This window comes from Lampris incognitus, chromosome 18, assembly GCF_029633865.1.
Source record: "Lampris incognitus isolate fLamInc1 chromosome 18, fLamInc1.hap2, whole genome shotgun sequence".
NCBI lineage: Eukaryota > Metazoa > Chordata > Actinopteri > Lampriformes > Lampridae > Lampris > Lampris incognitus.
Genome location: NC_079228.1, coordinates 38,012,804 through 38,036,750, shown reverse-complemented (window position 1 = coordinate 38,036,750; position 23,947 = coordinate 38,012,804). Strand labels below are relative to the sequence as shown.

The window sequence follows — 23,947 nt, the reverse complement described above, 5'->3', positions numbered from 1 at the left end:
AGAGACAAACATCAGAACAACGGCCAGTTGCATCTAGTTTAACAGCTGCAGCCCTGCTGCGCCAAGTAGGAAAAACACCGACATGTTCTGCCCAGGGCGGCGTGAGACGGGACCCGTGTTGTGGGGTCGTGGTTGTGGCAATCTGGTGATACAACTTCAATGTCATCATTCCCTGGTCTTAAAGGGCTGCATTACAGCAAAGTGAGACGGTGTTCTGGACTTATTCCACTGTTTTAGTGAAGTGAACAAGGAATGTGTCCAGAATCAAGAATAGAGTAAAACATGCTGTAACGTGCATGGATAAGAAGACACGCCGGCCGCTGGTTCGCGAAGTCTGACCCTTTAGTCTAGCGGTTAGCGATGCCTTCTGCGGTGCGGGCGATACGGGTTCGCGTCCCGGCCGCGGCAGTTCCCGTGGTTGCGTTGTCCCCCCGAATTCGCTACAATGCTGTAACGTGCATGGATAAGAAGACACGCCGGCCGCTGGTTCGCGAGGTCTGACCCTTCAGTCTAGTGGTTAGCGATGCCTCCTGCGGTGCGGGCGATACGGGTTCGCGTTCCGGCCGCGGCAGTTCCCGTGGTTGCGTTGTCCCCCGAATTCGCTACAATGCTGTAACGTGCATGGATAAGATGACACGCTGGCCGCTGGCTGGCGAGTCTGACCCTTTAGTCTAGCGGTTAGCGATGCCTCCTGCGGTGCGGGCGATACGGGTTAGCGTCCCGGCCGCGGCAGTTCCCGTGGTTGCGTTGTCCCCCCGAATTCACTACAATACTGAAACGTGCATGGATAAGAAGACACGCCGGCCGCTGGTTCGCGAGGTCTGACCCTTCAGTCTAGTGGTTAGCGATGCCTCCTGCGGTGCGGGCGATACGGGTTCGCTTCCCGGCCGCGGCAGTTCCCGTAGTTGCGTTGTCCCCCCGAATTCGCTACATTGGTGTCAGAAGTGGGATGGAGCGACCGTAAGGCCATCGGAAACGTAGGCGCCCTGAGGCGTGAAGGAGCTGATATGCTTAAGCGCGGGGACGCGCTTCCCGAAGGAGGGGGGTAGTGTAACGTGCATGGATAATAAGACACGCTGGTCGCTGGCTGGCGAGTCTGACCCTTTAGTCTAGCGGTTAGCGATGTCTCCTGCGGTGCGGGCGATACGGGTTCGTGTCCCGGCCGCGGCAGTTCCCGTGGTTGCCTTGTCCCCCGAATTCGCTACAATATTAATGCCCATAGGGGAATATTAGTGTAGAAGATTAAAGAGAACTCGTCCGATAATAAGATCCTGAGAAGACCATCGTGTGTTCTGCAACAGTGTCATTGGACAAGAGCTGACGGCCCCTCAGCGCCCCCCTGGTCCTCAGGTGATGGGCAACGCGTGTGTTAATGCTGAAGAGACGAGCAAGCAGCCAGACGCCATTCAGCTCAGCTACCTGGCTCGCTCTCGAACCCGGAGAACGTTTAGGTTAAACGTCCGACCTTCTCCCGGGACAACTACTCGATCCGTTAGTACAGCCTACGTAGCAGTGTGAAGACCGCGGGTGTGTAGACCGCCTCTGTATACCAGCTCCCCCTCACGACTCTGAGCGTATATGCACCCCACCGCTGCCACCAATAGCGAGAATTCAGGGGGCAGCCGGGAATCGAACCTGGGTTTCCCGCACCACGGGCGACTGTGCTAACCAGTCAACTAAAGGGTCTGACCCATTAGTCAAAGGCTAGCGAGTCCAGTCATTTGTGGTCGTTACACTGTTACAGTAACTTAGATATCTCGAGAAACCAACCTTTACTTTATTTACCTTTATTTAAAACCCCCGGCTCCAACCGATATCTCCCAGTTCATCCTCTGTGCTGTGTTCAGTTCACTTCAGATTAGTTCAGTTCAGCTCAGTTCAGGTCACGCAAGTTCACTTCAGTTCAGGTCAATTCAGTTCAGTTCAGGTCATGTCAGGTCAGTTCAGTTCAGGTCATGTCAGGTCAGGTCAGTTCAGTTTAGATCGGTTCACTTCAGTTCAGGTCAGTTCCGTTCAGATGAGGTCAGGTCAGGTCAGGTCATAGTAGTGTAATGACCACAGATGAATAGACTCTGAATAGACTCGCTAGCCCTTGGCCAATGGGTTGGACCCTTTAGTTCAGGAGTGTCAAACTCCAGGCCTCGAGGGCCGCAGTGTCTGCAGGTATTTGTTGCAACCGTGCACTACACCACCTGATTTAACTAATTAGCTCACCTCCTGGATCAAGGAGGGAAAGGAACTAGTTTAATCGGGTGGTGTAGTGCACGGTTGCAACAAATACCTGCAGACACTGCGGCCCTTGAGGCCTGGAGTTCGACACCCCTGCTTTAGTTGACTGGTTAACGTAGTCGCCCATGGTGCGGAAGACCCCGGTTCACATCCCGGCTGCCCCCGAATTCGCCTCCATATCTTCTTTATCCCCGGGAGTAAATTCGGTTTAAGCAGGACTAATGAAAGACGAACAACTAGACAGAGTAAAGAGAGAAACGTGAAGTACCAAGCTCCAATAACTTGGTAGGAACGTGTTTTTCTTCTCACTGTGACGTCAGAGATGAGTGAAATATCGGCTCGCTTCCCGTATGCGGGCCTTTGCGACGCTGTTAGCAGAGGTTTCGGCACGCCGCCCAACGATGCAGACCACCAACCACCCTTTCTCTTTCACGTGCCTGTCTTTCATCTTCTTTGACGGTGTTTGTTTTCCACCCTGAAACCCTCCGATCACGTCCTCGTGTCTTCATGATGAGCTGCCCACCGAGTCAAGCCCCTCACAGACAAACCCGCTGCCTCGCCACCGCAGGGCTTCTTAGTTTTCACACACTCTCTCTTCTTTGTTGGATAATTGCACCGTGTTTGAATGTACAATTTTCTCATGTCAGAAGACAGGTCTTGTCGAGACAAGCCTCGATTATATGAGTCACACAAGTCCCTCGTACACGAGCACGTCCCCACATAGTGGCACATGTGAGGGTTGAAATGGAAATGATTCTCTCTGGTGAGTCATAATAGCTTCTTAAAAGAAAGAGCGAGAAATTTATGTCAACAAAAGAAGTGGAGACGAGTCCCTCCCGAAGAAGAACTGTAGGACAATTAACCCTCAGAGAGAGATGATGGATCATGGCAGCCATACTAGTAGGAATTACTGCACCAAACCATGTAAGATGATCTCAACTGTGGTCAACTCAGATGTTTACCTCTCTCTCTCTCTCTCTCTCTCTCTCTCCCCCCCCCCCCCTCTCTCTCAGCATCAGCACATCACTATACAGTCAGAGTGGCCCCCCGGCCAAGCGGCCCCGGCCCCTACAAACTAGCCACCGTCTTCCTGGCTGTACTTTCTGCTGTGCTGTTCATCTGCATCATAGCCGTAGCCGCTCACAGTAAGTACTGCACTGAATGACTGACAGGTCTCCAGCCTCAAGGGGGCGCAACACACACCCAACGTCCACGGTACACTTCCTGTCAGACGGTTCAGGGACTGACCACCCAGATAGCACCCGGATGTGGGCCACCTCAGGCAATGATGCGGCACTGGTGGCCTTCTTCTGGCCCTGACAAAATGGATGTGAGCCTGATGTGGCCCACATGTATAAGAGCAAATATGGCCCAGATATGCCAAATCACATGTGGGCCTTTTTTGGCAAAGATGCGGTGCTCTGGGCAACATGTAATCTGGATGTGAGCCTGAACCGGCCCGTGTGGTAAATGGTGAATATGGCCCAAATATCACAAACCAAATATGGGCCACCTTTGGCAAATATGTGGCACAGGCGGCATTGCTGTGGCTTGGTTCTGGCCCAGATCTGGCAAACAGGAGCGGACCGCCCAAGTGCCATCACTCCACGCGGTATGTGGGCCGGTTGAAAGAAAGATGAAAGTTGGGTGCAGGACGGATCCGGGCCACAGCAATTGTGCTATCTGGGCAGCAGGCCAACATGTCGTATGGGTCTGGTTCTGTATCCGAATCCGCTCACTCCGCTGAATTCTCCGTATTTTTGTCCGTTTCAGCTGTATTTTTATGTTTGGCTCTCTGTTCTGTTCCCGCCGCTATCGGACGTGACTGCGGATGGGTTGTGGTGTAATCTAACGGCTTCTACTGTGGTGAAGTGAGCTGGGTTGCCAGATATGCTTTATGTTTTAAAGGTATTTTGAAAATGTCCCCAAAGTTTTTCAAGTTGCGGTGAGCTCGGCGTCGGAACCAAACAGGATCAGTAGTGTTGTGTCAGTTCTGACGGACTCGCCACGCAACGGACGTGTTGCGCTGGCGTTTCCGGGCATGTGCGCGTGACAAGAGACATGCGACTCATAGGCGAGATGACGTTCACGCTGCTTCTTACGCAACATCCGGGGTGGCGTGGGATCCCTGATTGCGACGTGTGTCTGGTTGACGTCAGTCATCTTCCTGTCCTCCCTTCTGTGTTCCTCCATCTCCCCCCTTCACCTCTCCCCTCCCTCCTTTCCTTTCTTCTCCATCGCGCTCCTCTCGCCTCTCTTGTTGTTTTTTTTTCTTAACTTGAACCATTTTTGTTTTTGTTCTGTAGGAGGCAGGGTTTCCCTGCGTCTGTGCTAAAAAGAGACCGCTAATCAATCAAACAACCCATCGACCAAATAATCAAATCCCGTGCACTCCCCCAGATAAGAAAGTAACCCAGGGAGCGGCGGAGGAGCCCCAGATCCAGAAGCAGACGCAGGAGGTCAACGTCACGGCTCTGCTGGCCACCTTGGCCCAGATGCAACAGGAGAAGACGGAGCTGCACAGGAAGCAGTCCGAGCTGCAGGAGAAGCTAGACCAGCTGCTGATCAAACGCCCTGCTCATCCATCACCCACTAACGGTACTAGTCTGTGCACATGTGTAGAAACCACGTCCGGAACGTAAAAGTCCAATCTGTGTATTTGCTCCACCCGTATGCTTAACAAGCTGCAACGTTTACTCACTATTCACTGCCTCACAATGCAACTGAAAATGTGGTGTTAAACCCATGTACACGGCTTTGTGCTAAAAACACCACAGTGTGGGGGGTCCGGGTGGCATAGCAGTCTATTCCGTTGCCCACCAACACGGGGATCGCTGGTTCGAATCCATTATTTGCTACCTCCGGCGTGGTCGGGCGTCCCAACAGACACAATTGGCCGTGTCTGCGGGTGGGAAGCCGGATGTGGGTATGTGTTCTGGTCGCTGCACTAGCGCCTCCTCTGGACGGTTGGGGCACCTGTTCGGGGGGGGGGGCCGGGAGGATTAGCGTGATCCTCCCACGTGCTACGTCCCCCTGGTGAAACTCCTCACTGTCAGGTGAAAAGAAGCGGCTGGTGACTCCACATGTATGGGAGGAGGCATGTGGTAGTCTGCAGCCCTCCCCGGATCGGCAGAAGAGGTGGAGCAGAGACCGGGACGGCTCGGGAGAGCGGGGTAATTGGCCGGATACATTTAGGGAGAAAAGGAGGGGGGGAGGGGGGCGTAAGACCACAATGCAATGCTTGGCCTCTATTCCACTCAGCTCATCTCCCTGTGAAATACCGCGAGATGGGACGAGAAGGTGCAAAACGACAATTCAGTAGCGTCCATTTATTTCTCCCCATAGCTGTTGGTTGTTGGACTCAGTCACAGCAATGATATTTCACCAGCCACTCTTGGAGGATGAACTACAGCTCCGCTGCGGGAGGTGCTGGTCGAACCCGGTACCCTCTGGGTCTGGCCCGTGTGTGTACTGATGGGTTTATTAAAGCGATAAACTTAAGCCTGTTGTAGAAAGAATGACGTTAATGATTTTAACAGCAGTGTCCAAGATTTTCATTCTCTCGCTCTCTCTCTCCCTCCATCTTGACAACAGCGCCTCTGGTCCCCAGGATAGTGAAAAAGGTGCAGGACGTTCCCGCAGGCTCAGTGGCGTCCCCTACTGTCTGCCCCCAGGACTGGCACCTCTTCAACAGCAGCTGCTACTACATCTCTGACGACAGCGACGACTGGGATCTGAGCCAGTCATTCTGCCAGGGAGAGGGAGCGCACCTCGCCATTGTCACCACCGTCGAGGAGCAGGTGAGCAGAGAAGGGAGAGGATGCGCGGACGATGGGCCGGAGGGGATCGGGAGAAAGATCCAAACCACTTAGTCACGCTTTCTTCGTTAATTGCCTATACCCGTCTAATCCAAATGACCGACTGCAAAATGTCTCCAAGTCCCGCCTCCTTCGTTAGATGATGCTGCGACGCCCCAGTAAACTTTTAGATGAGACAGTGATGCTGTTATGACGTCATGTCACATCAACGCCACACTGAGTTGGCTGAGGATGCTTGCACCTTTTCACTCTTTTAGCGATGCCTTTCTACTCATCTGGTATTGTCCAACCTATGTCAAAGCTCCTCTCTGTTACTCTTAGCGAGGAGGTGGCGATGCACGCCGAGCTCTGATCGGTGGACCACTGTGCCGGTTAAATTGGGGTTGGGGGTGGTTCATACACAACTTCAGCAACTGATACAAGAGGTTTTCATGGTTCAGATGCCAGATGTCATACACTTGTAAGACTGGAACTTCTGAAAAACAGAATATTTAAGTCGATACCTTACACGTGTGTCTTTTCTCAGACCTTCCTGTGGGATCTTCTGCCACGCGAACACTGGAACGGCTTCTGGATTGGGGTAACTGATGGGCACACGGAGGATGAATGGAAGTGGGTGGATGGCACCAGGCTGGTGAGCAGGTAGGTACCTGCCTTTAACAAAGGCCCTCCCCTCACACCAGCAGACCTGTCCCAGTGGTAGGAATGGGTATCGGTTACATTCCTTCAGACATCGGCGTTAAATGGTACTTTTAAGACGGTACTGGTGCCTAAATGGTGTCTGAACTGATACCTTCTTTAAAGTTGTTAAAATGCTAATTTCGGTGTCAGTTGTTTCCTAACAGACATACAAATATATGCAAGCCATTCATATCTCAATTGGGTATATGTCTTGACCGAATATAGAGTTTAAAAACCGGCGGTCGTTTTGACCGCCCATGGTCGTTTTAGGTAGGAGTGAAATCCCGGTCGTTCTAGAGTTAAAATGAAGACATACGTAAACAGTGTCTCTCTTTATTGCAAAGGCAAAATGGTAATGAAATGAGAAAACAAATGTCCCCATAGGACAACAACGGGGAGTCGCTGTGAAAATGATCCAGCCCAGCCCTCTTCAGAGCCACATTACTTGGTCCTAGTTTAACATAGAGACATGGTTGAAACTTTAAACGGGGGGGGGGGGGAGTCACAATACTTCAGACCTTGTTGATCTAAACTGATATTTTGATATCTAGTACGGTTTTTGCGAAATCGCAGTTTAAGTTTTATGCTTTTTTAGGCTGTTTCAGAGTTTATAATGGGTGTGTATTGGGTGGTGTTCAGAGCTAGAGTGCGTCACGTGGCCCACGCTCTTACTGCCAGCCCTGAAAATTTTCCCAAACCCTTTTTTAATCAATCAATCAATCAATCAATCAATCAATCAATCAATCAATCAAGTTGAGCGCTTTTCTATATAAAATGCAGCTTGACTGATTGATTGATTAAAAAAAACCTCTTTTAATTCCAGCAATTTCCAACCGTCAGGGACAATTTCTATATCAAAACGTAGAGAAGTTTGTCCTCTCACTCAGTCTGTCTCTTACCGTGACATGACTCACAGTTTTTTAATAAATCATCTCCAAGGGAGTGCTGACCAAACCTCTCATGGACTGCCATGCTAAACTGGGCTCGGAAGTTCTTGTCAAAATCAGCTGAAGACCGTTTTTAAACTGCGACAGCCCCTATACCGTAAATATTAGGTACACCTATAATACGCCAGCGTCTTCACTGACGCCTTGTGATGCTTGTAGAACCTGATAATGTAATAAATCCCCGATAATGTAATAACCCTGATAATGTAATAAAAAATGCACTTGAGGCCATTGAAAATGCAATAAACCCTGATAATGTAATAACTTCCTGATAACGTAATAAAGTGCACTTCCCCGATAATGTAATAAAGTATTGCATTAACAGGAGGTTATTACATGATCAGGTTAGCCTTCATTTTGCAGGTCCTGATAATGTAATTCCCCAATATTGTAATAATTTAACAGCAGACCACCTATTAATGGGTTCAAGTGGTGATACTGTGTTGGCAACTCTAGCTCCAGAGCTCTAGCGCCACCAACAGGTCAAAGTTGGACATGCAAACGCACTTTATTACATTATCAGGAAGTTATTACATTATCAGGTTTTATTGCATTTTCAATGGACTCAAGAGCAGATTTTTTATTACATTATTGGGGTTATTACATTATCGGGGATTTATTACATTATCAGGTTCTACAATGCTCAATATGAAAAAAATTGCCAGTACGGCTTGTACATTTTGGGCTATGAGGGCAGCTGTTTATCCCGGATGCGCACTAAACAGCAGGCACACAATTTCCACAGGATTGTCTCGTTATACTTATAATACAAAAAAAAATCAAATAAATCTAAATCTTTCATTTCACCTCCCATTATTAGAACGGTTGTGGGTAAAATACAACCACACTTTCGTCCGTTTTTGCTTTGGGCATTTTGGCCAAGTTTAGCACATTGGCTAGCTTAGCGGCACCTGCTGTTGTATACTAGAGACAGAGCGAGTGAGCGCGAAGTGATGGCGCGCTACGGGGTCAAAGGTGAACGATGATCGAGTGGTGCTTCTGCTGCCTGTAACTTCCGCTCCACTGCAGCAGAGAACGGTTGGGAAACACTGCGTAGGCAGTCGGCAGCTCAGGTTTTGTAATTTGGCACTGTAATCAGTGTTGCGTTTCAGTCTGGTAGGTATCCGTTACAGGGGAGCTTGCGCCACAGCAGTACTGACTTCCAGTACCCAACCCTCCCCAGTGGAACTATTTTTACCTGCTTCCTCTGATTTCTGCAAGTGAGCGGTGTTCTCAAATCAGCAATTGACAATAATTGTCCCTGGGTTGTCATATCATTTATCTAATTAGATTCATGGTCAGGATTAGGGCTAGGGTCACCCCAAATGTTTTTCTGTCATCAGAACTATTTCAAAGAAATGTTTTTGGCCCTAGACAAATCTAATCAGGGGTGTTACTATGAAAAACAGAGTTCCTCTTTGCTTGATGATCATGCTTTCTAGCTCCAAGTCCTCCAGGAGGAAGTCACTCAGAATTATTAGCAGATGGCCATTTTTATTTCTGAGAACTAAAAAAAAAACGGAGGAACTGTAGGATATGAGTGCTTTGAAAACAGCATTACATAAGCAGTTGTTTTCACATATCCAGAGGATATGATGTAACACACCTTTTGTGCCATAAATCAGAGCGGACACTCACACAGGCCAATTCAAACAACAAGCAGAATACTGTATTGAAATAGGATAACAGAATTATAATGGAATTATAAAAGATGCTGAGGATGCCAAGCAGTGTCCAGATGCTACCGGAACAGCCTAGGAGCTGACAGCCATGCGACCACCGTCACTATGTAGACCTGACATTAGGAAAGACTACACATGAATACAAGAGAGACTCGCATCACACCATTCACATATGCAGGAGAAAAGACAAGAAAAAAACATCAGTCACGCATCGAAGTGAGAGAAGGATATAACATTGAAACACAATAAAGAGATTATATGGATTTTTAAGATATATATATATATATATATATATATGTGTGTGTGTGTGTGTGTGTGTGTGTGTGTGTGTGTGTGTGTGTGTGTGTGTGTGTGTGTGTGTGTGTGATGAGCAGTGCCCAGGTGGCAACCAATGTCGACATGGAGACCTGGGAGGAGGACAGACTACATGTGCACACAGGGGAGACTCACATCACACCATTCACACACACAGAAGGAGAGAAAGGAGAAAACATCATTCAGAGAGAGCGAAAAGACATGCGAGAGAAGAAAACAGTTTGCAATAGTCAATAATCTATACTCTATTATCTTGTCGGTAGAACGGTGCTTGGTAAATTTATTGAGACAGAAACCGTGTGAAGTACTCAATTTAAAAGCAATTAATCGTAGGTTAAGGCAAAAAGACGAGTTTTAAGTTTGGATTTCAAGGACTCAACAGACTCAGATTGTCTGACAGCAGCAGGCAGGTTATTCCACAAGAACGGAGCCTGGCAGGAAAAGGCCCAGCCACCAACTGAATTCTTTTTAACTTTGGGTACACACAGGAGCCCTGTATTTTGAGAGCAAAGGACTTGAGATGGATGTACGGTTTAATGAGATCAGACAGGTAAGATGGGGCAAGCCCATTTAGGATTTTATAAGTCAGCAGAAGCACCTTGAAGGGATTTGAACTTGGAAGCCAATGAAGGGAGGCAAGAATTCGTGTAATATGGTTAAATTTTCTAGTTTTAGTAAGGATTCTAGCTGTAGCATTTTGAACCATCTGAAGACTTTTAATACTAGCATGTGGCGACTTGAAAACGGAACATTATAGTAATCACGTCTGGATGACACAAATGCATGTATTAGAGTCTCTGTGTCAGCAATAGACGGGAAAGACCTCATTTTAGCTATGTTATGTAAGTGAAAAAAGGCAGTCTTCATGATTTCTTGAATGTGCTTATCAAAGAAAAGGCTGGGGTCAAACGTAACACCAAGATTTTTGGCTGCCACACTTTGTGAAATCACAGAGTTGTTGATATTGCTACTTGATCAAATTGGTGTCTGTGTCTAGCAGGGCCAGTGAAATTTAGTGACATCCAATTTTTCACAGCAACCAAGCAGCCTTCTAAATTAGTCATTTGAGTATGATCCTCAGCTCACAGGCACATACAGCTGAGTATCATCAGCATAGCAATGGAAATTTATTCCATGACTGTGTATCATTTGGCCAAGAGGTGAAATATAAAGAGAGAAAAGTAGAGGGCCAAGAATTGAGCCCTGGGGTATGCTATATTTAATATCAGAGAATTCTGATGTAATGTTACCATAGCAGACACCATTTGTTCTTCCAAATAAGTAGGACTTCAAGAGAGAGCTAAGCCAGAGGCACCAAAATTACAATTTATTTTGTCTAATAGTATACAGTGATCAGTGGTGTCAAAGGCTGCACTGAGGTCCAGTAGTAGAAGCACAGAAGTGGAATCAGAGTCTATAGCTAGTAGAAGATAGTTCACAACTCTGATCAGAGCAGTTTCAGTGGAGTGACAGGCCCTGAAAGCCAATTGAACAGGTTCATATAGTTTCCTTCTATATGGGTAGAAAGTTGTTGAAACACAACTCTCTCTAGTACTTTAGAAAGGTATGGAAGATTAGAGACTGGTCAATAGTTATTAAGAGACCCTTGATCGAGATGCAGTTTCTTTAGAGGTTTGACCACAAGTGTCTTAAAACTGCTGGGAACAGTGCCAGTACTAAGTGATAAATTAGCAATGTCTTGCATTGTAGGTCCAAGAAAAGGCCAGAGGTCCTTAAAAAGTTTTGCTGGTCCAAGGGTCAAGTAGGCAAGTAGTTGGTTTAGAAGCTGACACGAGCTTAGTCAAAGTATCAAGAGTATAGTCTCAAAAGCTGTAATAACAGACCATCAGTGACTCACTGTATAGATATGAATTTGGTAAGACAGGCTCTGCAGGAGTAGCTGGAATTGAAGAATTAATTTTGCTTATGATCTCCTCAACCTTATTGCGGAAAAAGACTAGAAACCCGTAGGCCGTGAATGGTGAGCAACTAATAGACGGCTGCTTTTTAGTAAATTTAGCTACAGTGTCAAAGAGAGATCTGGGATTATGTTTATTAATATTGATTAAGTGAGAGAGGCACACTGCTTTCACAGCAGCTAAAGCACGCTTGTATTTCAATAAACACTCATGCCAAGATAGGTAAAAAACTTCCAATTTTGATTTTCGCCATTTACATTCCAGTCTCCTGCAGGCCCGCTTAACAGCACAATGTAGGACCAGGATGTAGGCCATTTTAGTTACCTATTGAGAAGTGCAACTGAATCGAGGAGACTAGAGAGGGCCACATTTACTTGAAAGTCACGAGTGAGATTTTCATCAGTCAGTCACTACAGTGAACGGAGCCAAAGTCTTCAGGCAGCTGCTGGCCAAATGCAGCTACAGTTGAGGGACCAATGTGGCATGTGGCAATTAAATGTACCGACATTAACAGGACAGGCCGATAATGCTTCAAATTTAATTAGAAAATGTTCTGACACAGCAGATGTGGTTGGCAAGACATTCAGATCAGAAACAGCTATCCCTTTAGATAAAACAAAATCAAGGATGTTACCACTGCAATGAGTCGACTCTTGAACAAACTGAGCAAACCAAAAAGTGTCAACTAGTGCCAGAAAGGCTTTACTTAGGGGATCAGCAGCCTTATTCAGATGAATATTGAAATCACCAAGAATTAGAATTTCGTCAGAAAGAGTAACAAGACATGAGACAAATTCTCCAAATTCTTCCAAGAAATAGTAAGACCCAGGAGGTCGATAGCGTATCACAATCTGGACTGAGCAGATTCTATTCATGGCTGAGGGAGATGGACTTAGAATAAAAGCCCAAAAAGACTCGAATTTAGATTCAAGTTTATAAGTAAAATTGAATACAGACTTACATATGAAGGCAACAACCCCCACCTTGTTTATTTGCCCGAGCTACACGGGCATAAGTGTAGTCAGGTGGGGAAGCTGAATAGGGCTGAAACATTTGGTCTCAGCCATATTTTCACATAACCCAATCATATCAAAACTATGTTCAAGAATCAGATCATTTATTAGTAAGGCTTTGGTAGACAATGATGTGATATTTATGAAACCAAATTTAAGCATCGTGTTGAAGTGATCAGTAGTAGGCAGAATTTTAGAGCTACCAATTAGATTAAATGTTCATTGGAATTAGACACCTTGTGCTAGTTGACAATTTTGACAAACAACGCTTCGGACGATATGTGGTCACACTTTTGATAACAGTAGATGTTTGGTTCTGTAGATTATTAGGTACTTCATTGCACATTTCACCACCACCAGTGGTCGGAATGATTATTAGATTATTGTGATTCACACATTTAGGAGAGGAGAGCTTGGGAGCAATACAGCTGGGTAGGGAGACGGTCTCAATGTTATAGACCAAGCTGTCAGTCTGATAAGCTACACTATGAGAAATTCCCTGACTAATCATATTAACTAAACTAGCTGACTCTAAATTTGTTGTTCTCTCTTTCTCTGTTATATCTATCATAAAAATGCATGCATCTTCACTTTATATTCCTTCCTCACACTCAACTCTCAGTTTCGCTGCCTTTCCCTCCCCCCCCCCCTCTCTCACACACAAAGAGAATAGTTTTTTTAGAGCGTGTTCTGTGTAGGGTTTACCTCATACACCAACAGGACTTACCCTTTGGCTCTTTAGCCCCGCCTCCTGTAGAGTGACAGCCAATGGCCTGCTTTACACTTTGAGATCGCTCCCTATCCACGTTGGCCAAGGTTGGTACACATGTTAGGGAAACAAAAGGGGTTAATTTCTCAGGCGAGCCCCAAGCTGAAGGCGATGAAACGGCTGGTTTGGGCATGTTAAGAGTTCTGAGAAATATCTTGGAAAGGGGCCCAGAATTGCTAGCATCACACACACATACAAACAGGCCCGCACACGTCATTCACAAGTTCTTTTTCATATGTATACACAGAAGAAAATTATGCATTTACACATATAATAACACACACACACTAAAAGTGTGAACTGGTGTGAACTTGGTTTCAGCTGCTCCCAGGGCGTCACGTCAAAGACAATCCTCTGATGACAAACAGATGTGTGGAGGGCAAAGGCTGTGTGGTTGTGTGTGTGTGTGTGTGTGTGTGTGTTTGACTAAGGTATCATACATTCGGTTTACCACATCTTATTTCATAACCGGCAGAAAATGAAGGGAAACACAAAAGAAGGAACTTTAAACCCAGTGTAACTAGTACGTTGTCTGAGGGGAACAAAACACAAACCAACGCTTTTCTGAAACCTGAAGCGATTTCGCTTGATTTTTGTGGGTCATTTGTCATCTGTGACCGGAGGTTGTGCTCTCTCCCTCTGATCCAGCTGGACACGGGTGAAAAACTCCAGCTGGATAACAAAACAAGTCCATCTGTAGAGAAGACGGACTTCCCAGGTAGCATCCGGATGTGGGCCACTTCAGGCAATGAAGCGGCACTGGTGGTCTTCTTCTGGCCCTGACAAAATGGATGTGAGCCTGAAGTGGCCCACATGTATAACAGCAAATATGGCCCAAATATGCCAAATCAAATGTGGGCCTTTTTTGGCAAAGACGCGGTGCTCTGGGCAACATGTGGTCTGGATGTGGCCCTGAAGTGGCCCGTGTGGTAAATGGTGAATATGGCCCAAATATCACAAAACAAATATGGGCCACCTTTGGCAAATATGTGGCACATGCGGCATTGCTATGGCTTGGTTCTGGCCCAGATCTGGTAAACAGGAGTAGACCGCCCAAGTGCCATCATGCCATGTGGTATGTGGGCTGGATGAAAGCGTCGGGTGTGGGACGGCTATCTGGGTTGTTTTGGGTTTGACTCAGCTTCCATGTTACTTCTTCCCGTTTCAGATTTTGTCTCGTCACCTAAATCAAGAGATTTTCTAAGAATCACGTGCTTCAGCTTCCTGTTTTTATCCAAGTATTTGTGTTGATGAAGAACTTTTTGCTGTTTTTTTCCCTGATTCACGGATTCACTTCGTATTTTCTTTTTCCTGTCTTGTCGTTCACATCGTTTTCTTGCTGAGCGAGGGTATTTGTTTTCCTTCCTCCCCCCCCCCCCCACCATTCATCGTGCAGATGTTGTTTCCTTTCACACAGTTCTTCTTCTAGTGTTACTTTATTGGTGTTGATTGAGTGGATGTTTTTTTTTTCTTGGACAGTAATTTTTATTGGTATATGAGTTACAACCCAAATTTTCTGACCCAGAGTTGTGGGATTCTAACTACCAACTTTTGAAGTCACAAGCCCGCTTGTTTGCCATAGCAAACAACCATAGCAACAATGTGGAAAAAAACCCGTGTTTGGCGCTGGTGTCTGCTGGGTTTACGCAGGTCTGACACTGCTCAGCCTGGTAAGAAAGGAGGAACACGGGGCTTATTCTACGCAGGTTTCCATTACGAAACCTCATTGGTCATCATCACAATCGACCAGTGTGGCGTCAACGTTGCTTAATACAAAAGTTCTGACGAGCTAGCATGTTGTTGCATAACATTTTCATGAGGTGCTACCAAGTCGAGGGGTTGTCTGAACAAATACCAGAACTTCAGCCCCGTCCGCCATGTTGAATCTCTGCTGTAAGCAAAAACACTGAAATGGACACGTCTGATGACTGAAATGCAACCGCCCTGTTTAGCAATGACATGTATGGAGCTGAAGTTGCAGACTCGGCACATCCCGGTATTTACCCGTGACCATAGACTGGTGTGAAAGGTCAAACGCAGGTTGAACCCGTGTTCAGTAGCACGTGTCATATGCAGGATTTGTGTAAAAAGGGGTTACTAGAACGACCAAGGCCATCATTTTGACCACCCATGGTCGTTTTAGGTAGGAGTGGACTCCTGGTCATTCGAAGGATTAAAGCCACAACCTTCCTGAGGAGAGGTAGAAGGATAGATGTCTGATTCTAGTCTGATAAACAGCTCAACCTGTCTGTATAGATTCGTCTCAGCCATTGAGGTGTTAAGATTTCATACAGAAAAAAATTAAACCACATAACTGGACTGCTATTGTAGGCTCTGAAGACATTTTGCCTTTCATCTGAATGGCTTCCTCAGGTGTGATATCAGGTGGAGACCTCACCTTTTCTTTCCATGGAGAGGCCACCCCCCCCCCTCAGAAGGCAACAAGTGTATGCCACCTTGAGGACGTGAATGGGACACCACAACGACGCCATCTTTCCACTGTCTATGGTGCGGTCATTACATCACGATGTTTTTCCACATCGTTCCGTTCATGTCCAAAATGAGGGGAGTGGCCTCCCCATGGAAATAAAGGCCGGGGGACATGAGAACTGAAGAAACAAATCGTATGAGCGCCAAGTGTATTTTAATTTTTTTTTCTTTGTATGTTGTTCATGCAGATGCCTTTCTCACTGGTCTTCGTTCTCTACCTCTCTTCTCTTCTCCACAGCTTCTGGGAGGACGGTGAGCCAAACAACCACCTGGATGAAGACTGTGTCTACATAGTGAAGACTCTCAAACACGAGCGCGTGGCGGTGAAGAGCTGGTACGACTCCCCCTGTCACCTGTCCTGGAGGTTCATCTGTGAGAAGGAGTTGGAGCCTGCTGGGATCCCCACCACCCCAAATTAGAGCAAAGGCAGCAGGCCTCTTGTCAGGTTTTAACCAAGAGCAGAGGACAGCCAGTCAACGTTTTATCAGAACTTGCCAACAGACGCCATTTTGTTTGTGTAATCGGGTCCGGTTATGAATGTTTTGTAGGAGGTTCTCTTGTGAAGTCACGTTGCACGCGTACTCCAAGTTCAACACATTAACTTACATTTAAGGAAAAATGAAGGGCATGAATACTGAATTTTTAATAAAAATGTAGTCATATATTTCCAAGCTCTCAATATCACTGTTCAGTTTAACACCTTTTCAAAAATGGAAAAGGTTTGCCTTCTACTTGACAGGCATGTTTTTTTTTTTTTTTCAAATTAGATAAAAGTTTCTCAAAGGGTTTTACACAGAGAATCGTAACTTCAGGCGGGAAAAAAAACCAAACTTTTTAATCATGAGACGACAGCACAACCGCTGAGCAGTTAGCGACGTCATCTCGCTGTAAGAGTCTTGAATACAAACCCCACACGGCCCAGAGACGAAGGGACCGTCAGCCCACCGACTCATATCGGAACCATACCGACCGATCTCTGCATGGAGAATCAGCCTCGGATGCAAGCCCTCGCATCTGCAGCAACACAGAGGAAAAACAACAAACAGGTGTCACAACATCCCTGCCAAAAATCTGAAGGGTCACACAGGAAGTGACATGTTTTAGTGCATCACCCAGCAGCCGTCTGTGCACCAGAGAGCATGGGCGGAACAAATGCTCTGTTTGGGTGTAGCGGCAAACAAAATACTTAGTGGTTTCAAAATGACTCCTGCAAGTGTATGCCAAAAAAGGACAACAGAAATCTTAAAGTACTCTTAAAGCACAGATGACTAAGCTAATAAAGAAAAGGTAAATGCAGCGAATTTAAAATTTAAGAATTGAAAAGCTGAGAATTTATGCGTACTTAAATGTGTGTGTGTGGGGGGGGGGGCACGGTCACCTCACAGCAAGAAGGTCCTGGGTTCGAGCCCCGGGGTAGTCCAACCTTGGGGGTCGTCCTCTGTGTGGAGTTTGCATGTTCTCCCCGTCTCTCCGGTTTCCTCCCACAGTCTAAAAACATGTAGGTCAGGTGAATCGGCCGTACTAAATTGTCCCTAGGTGTGAATGTGTAAGTGTGTGTGTGTCGGTCCTGTGATGGCCTGGCGGCCTGTCCAGGGTGTCTCCCTGCCTGCCGCCCAGTGACTGCTGGGATAGGCTCCAGCATCCCTGCGAACAGGATAAGTGGTTTGGATAATGGATAGATGGAAGAATAAATGCAGCGGGGCTGAACATACTGGGTCATGTTGCTTAACTTTCCTCAACTTAGGTACTGCACATTCCCAATGTGACAGGCCCCAATTTAGCCAACCGCGCTCTCTCTTTACATACCCTCAGTTGAATGAACCTGTGCTGAAAAGACGGCTGCAAAAATAGGTGGAGGAATGTCGTAGCGGGCGACGGTAACCTCTAATATAAGGGCAAGTTATTAGTTAATGAACGAGTAGCTGGTGCAACGTGACTTCCGACCGCCGAAACAAACATGACCGTACATCTTGAGCATTTCGATCTTTAGCATTGCTGCCAAGTGCAAGTAATCTGCTTTGTTGTGTTCGCTGGCAGTTTTTCTTCCCGTTTGTTTTGTACCGAATGACATCAGATTGTAGCGCTTAATGTTATCTTTGCCTTGCACGTGTCATCCCTGCAGTCACATTTACCAAAGCTGTTATAAGACCCAGCAATACGCAGATACATTTGTGCGTCAACCAACAGGTACTATATAGTAATCATATTATAGTAGTACTATATGAAGTAGCAGTAGTAGTGTATCCGCTACATAGTAGTTATATCATAGCCAAGAGTACATTTACTGTAAACACACCTCAGATCAGCAGGAGGCAGTGAATAGGAGACTCTGCATATGAAGCAGATTTATACTGACACACATCATTATCACAGACATATCACCACCACACCTCAATAACACATCATTGTCACAGACATATCACCACCACACCTCAATAACACATCATTATCACAGACATATCACCACCACACCTCAATAACACGTCATTATCACAGACGTATCACCACCACACCTCAATAACACGTCATTATCACAGACATATCACCACCACACCTCAATAACACATCATTATCACAGACATATCACCACCACACCTCAATAACACATGATTATCACAGACATGTCACCACCATAACTCAATGACATATCATTATCACAGACATATCACCACCATACCTCAATAACACATCACAGACATATCACCACCACACCTCAATAACACATCATTATCACAGACATGTCACCACCATAACTCGATAACAAAGTGCAGGCAGGAGGACACAATAGCTGACAGTAATGGTGTTAAAGAAAGCGGGGACACAATAGTATTGGCCAACACCGATGGTAGTATTAGATGATGATGGTATTAGATGATGGTAGTATTAGATGATGGTAGTATTAGATGATGATAGTATTAGATGATGGTAGTATTAGATGATGATAGTATTAGGCAATGGTAGTATTAGATGATGGTAGTATTAGATGATTCATATTAACTGCAAAGTGCTGCTTGAGTTATAAATCCTGCTAGTAGACCATTTTAAGGATTAAGGTAACTGAGGCCTAGAAGAGGAACGTTTTCAGCCACTCTTGAAGAAGCTAGTGAGTCCGTAGTTCTCATGAAGGCCGGGAGTTGTTGCCACCATTTTGGATGGAGCATCGATGTTGGTAACACTGATGTTATTTGCATCGGTCAGACAGAGTGGTGTAATGAATGAATTCAGCAAGCTAATGATGTTAAGTGGAAAGGAAATTAAGATCCACTATGCCAAATTTACTTCCGCACTTTGCACTTAAGCATTTCAAACAGGACATTCAGGTTTTAAGAAAACTGTTTATGTGGCCAAACTGCCTGCCAAAGCAGTTAAGTGCTATTTTTAATGCTGCTTGAGGAAATATACTTAATTCACTGCAGTTTGGGCTCTCACTTTGATTTGTGCCATCATTTTTGCCTTCAGAATTTTTACATGTTGATTTCAATTAATCATTGATCAGTAATCAGTCGTCAATACGAGCCCTTCTGTGTGGAGCTTGCACATTCTGTGTTTGTATGAGGTTCCTTGCAAAGTCCAAGGACATACATGATCATTTGGATTCTAAATCCTGAAGTTATGAATGTTTTTTTATAATTAAGATGGAATAAAATTCAAACTTTCAACTTACTTGCCGAGCCTTGGAGGAAGGTTTTTGTACTGTCATGGCGGTGAGCAGGGGTGTGTCGAAGGATTTGGGACATTTGGGGCTTAGCCTGGACTTCTGCAGGGGGGTCCAGGAGGGGGATCCTTCCCCGGATTTTTTTTTTATCAACAAGCTCTATTTTGATGCTTTTTTATGCACTCTAGCACCGTATTTAACGTTCAAAGTACATGTCTTAATCATTGAAAAACTGAAATGTGAACCCAAAAAACTTGTTGACTCTCCAGATCAATTATGAATTGTGATGTTAAAAATATTAGCAGTTGTTAGTAATTAGTACTGAGTCGAAGCAGAATACTTCACAACATTTACTGACATGCTACAGTGCCAGACTAGAGAAAAAAGGGTAAATGTATTTATGTTAACATTAGTTTATTGGAATATTACATTTTCTTTCACACACACACACACACACACACATACACACACACACACACACACAGTAACACTAAATTGTTGTTACCAGTTTCCACGCCTGATTCTGACTCAGCTGCTGCTCTTCAGTCTGGACCTGGTCTGTGCTGCCCTCTGCAAAACCACGAAATCTACTTAAATGAAACTCATAACTGGATTCATAACTGGATTGGATTGCATTCTAATTACATCACATGATCTTTACTGTAGTAGTATCTAAACAATACCCCCTAACACAGTGTTTCTCAACCCAGTCCTCAAGGACCCCCCTATCCTGCATATTTTCTTTGCAACCCTGAATAGGTGTACCTGTTTGTAGTTATTCAACCAATCAGCAATGAATTTTGTCAGATGTTGCACACCTTGCATAATGAAGTGCTGCGAGATGATTGGTCGAGTAAGTACAAGCGGGGCTACCTATGCAGGGTTACAATGAAAATCTGCAGGATAGGGAGTCCTTGAGGACTGGGTTGAGAAACACTGCCCTAACAAAATGGCGTAAAGTTAATTGTTTATTTACTTGAAGTTCATTTAGATTTAAATCAATATGATGGTTAACTTTTGTTTGTGCCTATAGTAAAATGAATTAGTCATTACGGTTTTAGTTCGTTTTATAGAAATGTGATTTATTTACGAGGAAAACCTGCTGAAGGACAACAACAGTACGCTGCGGGATCGGACCAGTATGGCCTGCTAGCTAAACGGCACCTGCAGTCATGATGAAGAGGATTTCTCCTCATCATGACTGTAGATGCCGAATCCAATTCACATCATCAATCAACAGGCAAATTCAACAATCACTGAAAAGTTACTGCATAGGCCGAATTCTTACCCTTCCATTCTCACCCTTCCTTCTCTTCTGGAAAAATCCAAAAAGACTGAGTTGTTTTTTCCCCCCTGCACGCTCTGCCATTTTTCCTCTACCCGTCTCTTCCCGCTTTGTGTCACGTGACTCAGCGCTGACCATCAGACCCTCCCACACATGCGCAGCATGCACACACACACACACACACACACACAGAGTTAGTTTACAGACCTGTATTTATTTTGACAGGCTGTTACGTTAAGAAGAATATGGGACATTCACACGTTTTTGTTTTTTCTGTCGAGCTTCACATATAAGCGTACATTTAAAATTGTATTGGGGGCTACGGGGGCATGGGGGAGCAGTGGTGAGCACGGTCGCCTCACAACAAGAAGGTTCTGGGTTTGAGCCCCGGGGTAGTCCAACCTTGGGGGTCGTCCCAGGTCGTCCTCTGTATGGAGTTTGCATGTTCTCCCCGTGTCTGCGTGGGTTTCCTCCCACAGTCCAAAGACATGTAGGTCAGGTGACTCAGCCGTACTAAATTGTCCCTAGGTGTGAGTGTGTATGTGTGCGTGTGTCGGCCCTGTGTGATGACCTGGCGGCCTGTCCAGGGTGTCTCCCCGCCTGCTGCCCAATGACTGCTGGGATAGGCTCCAGCATCCCCGTGACCCTGAGAGCCGGATAAGCGGTTCAGATGATGGATGAATGGATGGATGGATGGATTCAGGGCTACACTCAAAACGTTCGGGGCTTAAGACTCGGCAAAATGACCCGGCGACGCCGATGGCTGGGAATAAAAATATTCAATGGCCAAACGTTACTCTGTGTTTGCACTGTGACTGCTGATGAAGATCAAGTTTATTGACAGCCAAGTAAATGTACACATACAAGGAAACTGTCTTGGTGGAACGCTCAAAGTAAAGACACAAGTTTAACCAGCAACATCTGTTGTGTTCAAATCAAATGAAATCATCTTTATTTCATCCATCCATTATCCAAACCGCTTGTACTGCTCTCAGGGTCGCGGGGATGCTGGAGCCTATCCCAGCAGTCACTGGACTAAATTTACCCATGAGGAGGAAAATAAAATCAGAGTGTTACTCTTTGCCCCACGTCGGGTCTTTTAAATCTGGATCACAACAGACCTTCTAATCATTTCTAGCTGTTGGATCTACTGGCCTCCGCTCTCTGACCATTCTCCATCGCTGGACGACACAGCCAGCCACGTGAACCACCACAGGGTCAACCAGTCTGCTGATGAAATGGGGCTGTGTTGACATTAGCCATAAGGTTTGAGTCGAGCAGTTAATAGGTTTGAGGAGCTTGTTATGTAATCCCTTCTTGCCTCGGCCTCATTGCAGCGCTAACCGCTAGATGACAGTAGTCACACGTTGTTGCTGTAAGCTAGGTGTAAGACACCAGTCAACAATTTGACCATGTGGCAAAAAATGAATTGTGTAGCTTTATTGGAGGGTAGCAGGAATTGAAGTAATTAGAATAAAAATAGCCGATTTAATTGTATATTGGTTTCTTTGTGGGCTAAATGTTTCAATTTTGATTGCTGAGAGAAACCTAAGGGTCAACGGGGTGACTGACTGTGACTAGGTTTAGAAAGAGTAGCTGGTTAAAATCCTTTTACATACTGTTCTGCTGTTCACTGCAGATTTTTGAGTACATTCACTTCTATCATGAAGTATCTCATTAAAGTTTTATTTTAAAGAGGTTCCCTTTTTAGTTGCAAGTATACAAAAATGACATCTCATCATCTCAAATTAACTGTAAGGACCAGTCCAAAAACTGGCCTGGTATCAAAACTGCTGTTAGACAAGCTTGTCAACATGAGCAAGCTCAAAGATTCCTAAGTGCTCAGAATCTGTTTCGATTCAGTATCAGGATCAAACTCTAACTAAGGAGCAAATACCTGAAGAAACAAGACTGCAGAGCATTAGCCATAATCATGGTGGTTGAGTTGCGGGTAAAAAACCTCAAAAAACAAAAACCATAAAACAAAAACTTCACCGAATTGATTTCGAGTGCTGAAAAACATCCCTGAGTATTCTGGAACTAGTCAAATTGGAAAATTTGAGAAAATACCGCTCTGTAGGATGAGCAGGGCCTGAGTCCAAACCTCAGCCTCTCTCTTATCCTACAGATTCCTCCCGAGTCATCCTGAAACCCTGATAGGCTTGCAGCATCAAAGCCTGCTTGCAAACATCAGGCCTTGACCCCCCCTGAGATCAGCAACCACTGAAGGATAAGCCTCAGAGATCAACAGCCAATGAGGAGTAAAACTCAGAGGTCATCAGCCAATAAAAGATGACCTTCAGACATTGTCAGCCAATGAAGGGTGACCCATGGATGTCATCAACCAATAAAGGATGACCTTCAGAGATCACTGGCAAATAAAGAAGAGATATACGAGCAGGGCGAGTCTCCAGCAGCAAACTGAAGTCTTCATTCAGTTGAAGGATAGTAAGTCCAGTCCAGATAAGCTTAATATTTCCCCAGTAAGGTTACACATATAAGGAATGTGACTTGGTGCATGACTCAAAATAATTTATGAATAAAAACCCACATTACGCATTATTCTGTTGGACAAGCGAAGGCATGATGAACAGGAGATGAAGACAAGTGATGTGTGTTCAGGAGACAAAGCGGAAAGGAAGCAAGGCAAGAGAGATTGGAGGAGATTATAAAATATATTACCATGGGACAGACAGTAAAAGGAATGGTGTGGGCATAATCTTAGACAGAGAGCTACAACAGAAAGTCAGTTCAATTCAATTTGATTTATTGTCATTAAAAACAATGTGCAGGCATGTGTAAAAACCAAAATGAGGGAAAAACAAAATGAAGAGGGAATCGGATAGACTGATTTGGATGAGGTTGGATTTGTATGGACATCTGGCAAATATAATAAGTTTGTATGCATCACAGGTGGGTTGCGATGAAGAAGAAAAGGTTAATTTCTGGAGACAACTGGACAATGTAATGTCAGGCATACCAGGGGATTAAAGAGTTTTCATTGAAGCAGACTTGAATGGACATGTGGGAGAAGGAAATGGTGGTGATGAGGATGCCATGGGAAAATTCGAGTTTGGAATGAGAAATGCAGGTGGGGAGTCAATACTTGATTTTGCTACAAGGAATGATTATGGCTATAGTTAA

The 23,947-nt window shown here is 45.4% G+C and overlaps 2 protein-coding genes across 2 annotated transcripts in view; one reads left to right on the top strand and one right to left on the bottom strand.

Moving 5' to 3' along the window:
• The window catches only part of si:ch211-264f5.6 (carcinoembryonic antigen-related cell adhesion molecule 20), a 65,537-nt gene extending 58,916 nt beyond the window's left edge, over positions 1-6,621 (bottom strand). Inside the window, exon 1 of the mRNA XM_056298204.1 lies at positions 6,551-6,621. The gene's annotated coding sequence lies outside the window, so the exon portion shown is untranslated. The remainder of the gene's footprint in view (positions 1-6,550) is intronic.
• On the top strand, positions 2,974-19,520 carry LOC130128448 (C-type lectin domain family 4 member E-like). Its single transcript, XM_056298056.1, has 6 exons — positions 2,974-2,992; positions 3,243-3,374; positions 4,630-4,827; positions 5,824-6,029; positions 6,574-6,689; positions 16,102-19,520. Exons 1-6 carry the CDS (start codon positions 2,974-2,976, stop codon positions 16,280-16,282), a joined length of 852 nt encoding a protein of 283 aa, XP_056154031.1. The 3' UTR covers positions 16,283-19,520.
• The last annotated feature ends 4,427 nt before the right edge of the window (positions 19,521-23,947 follow it).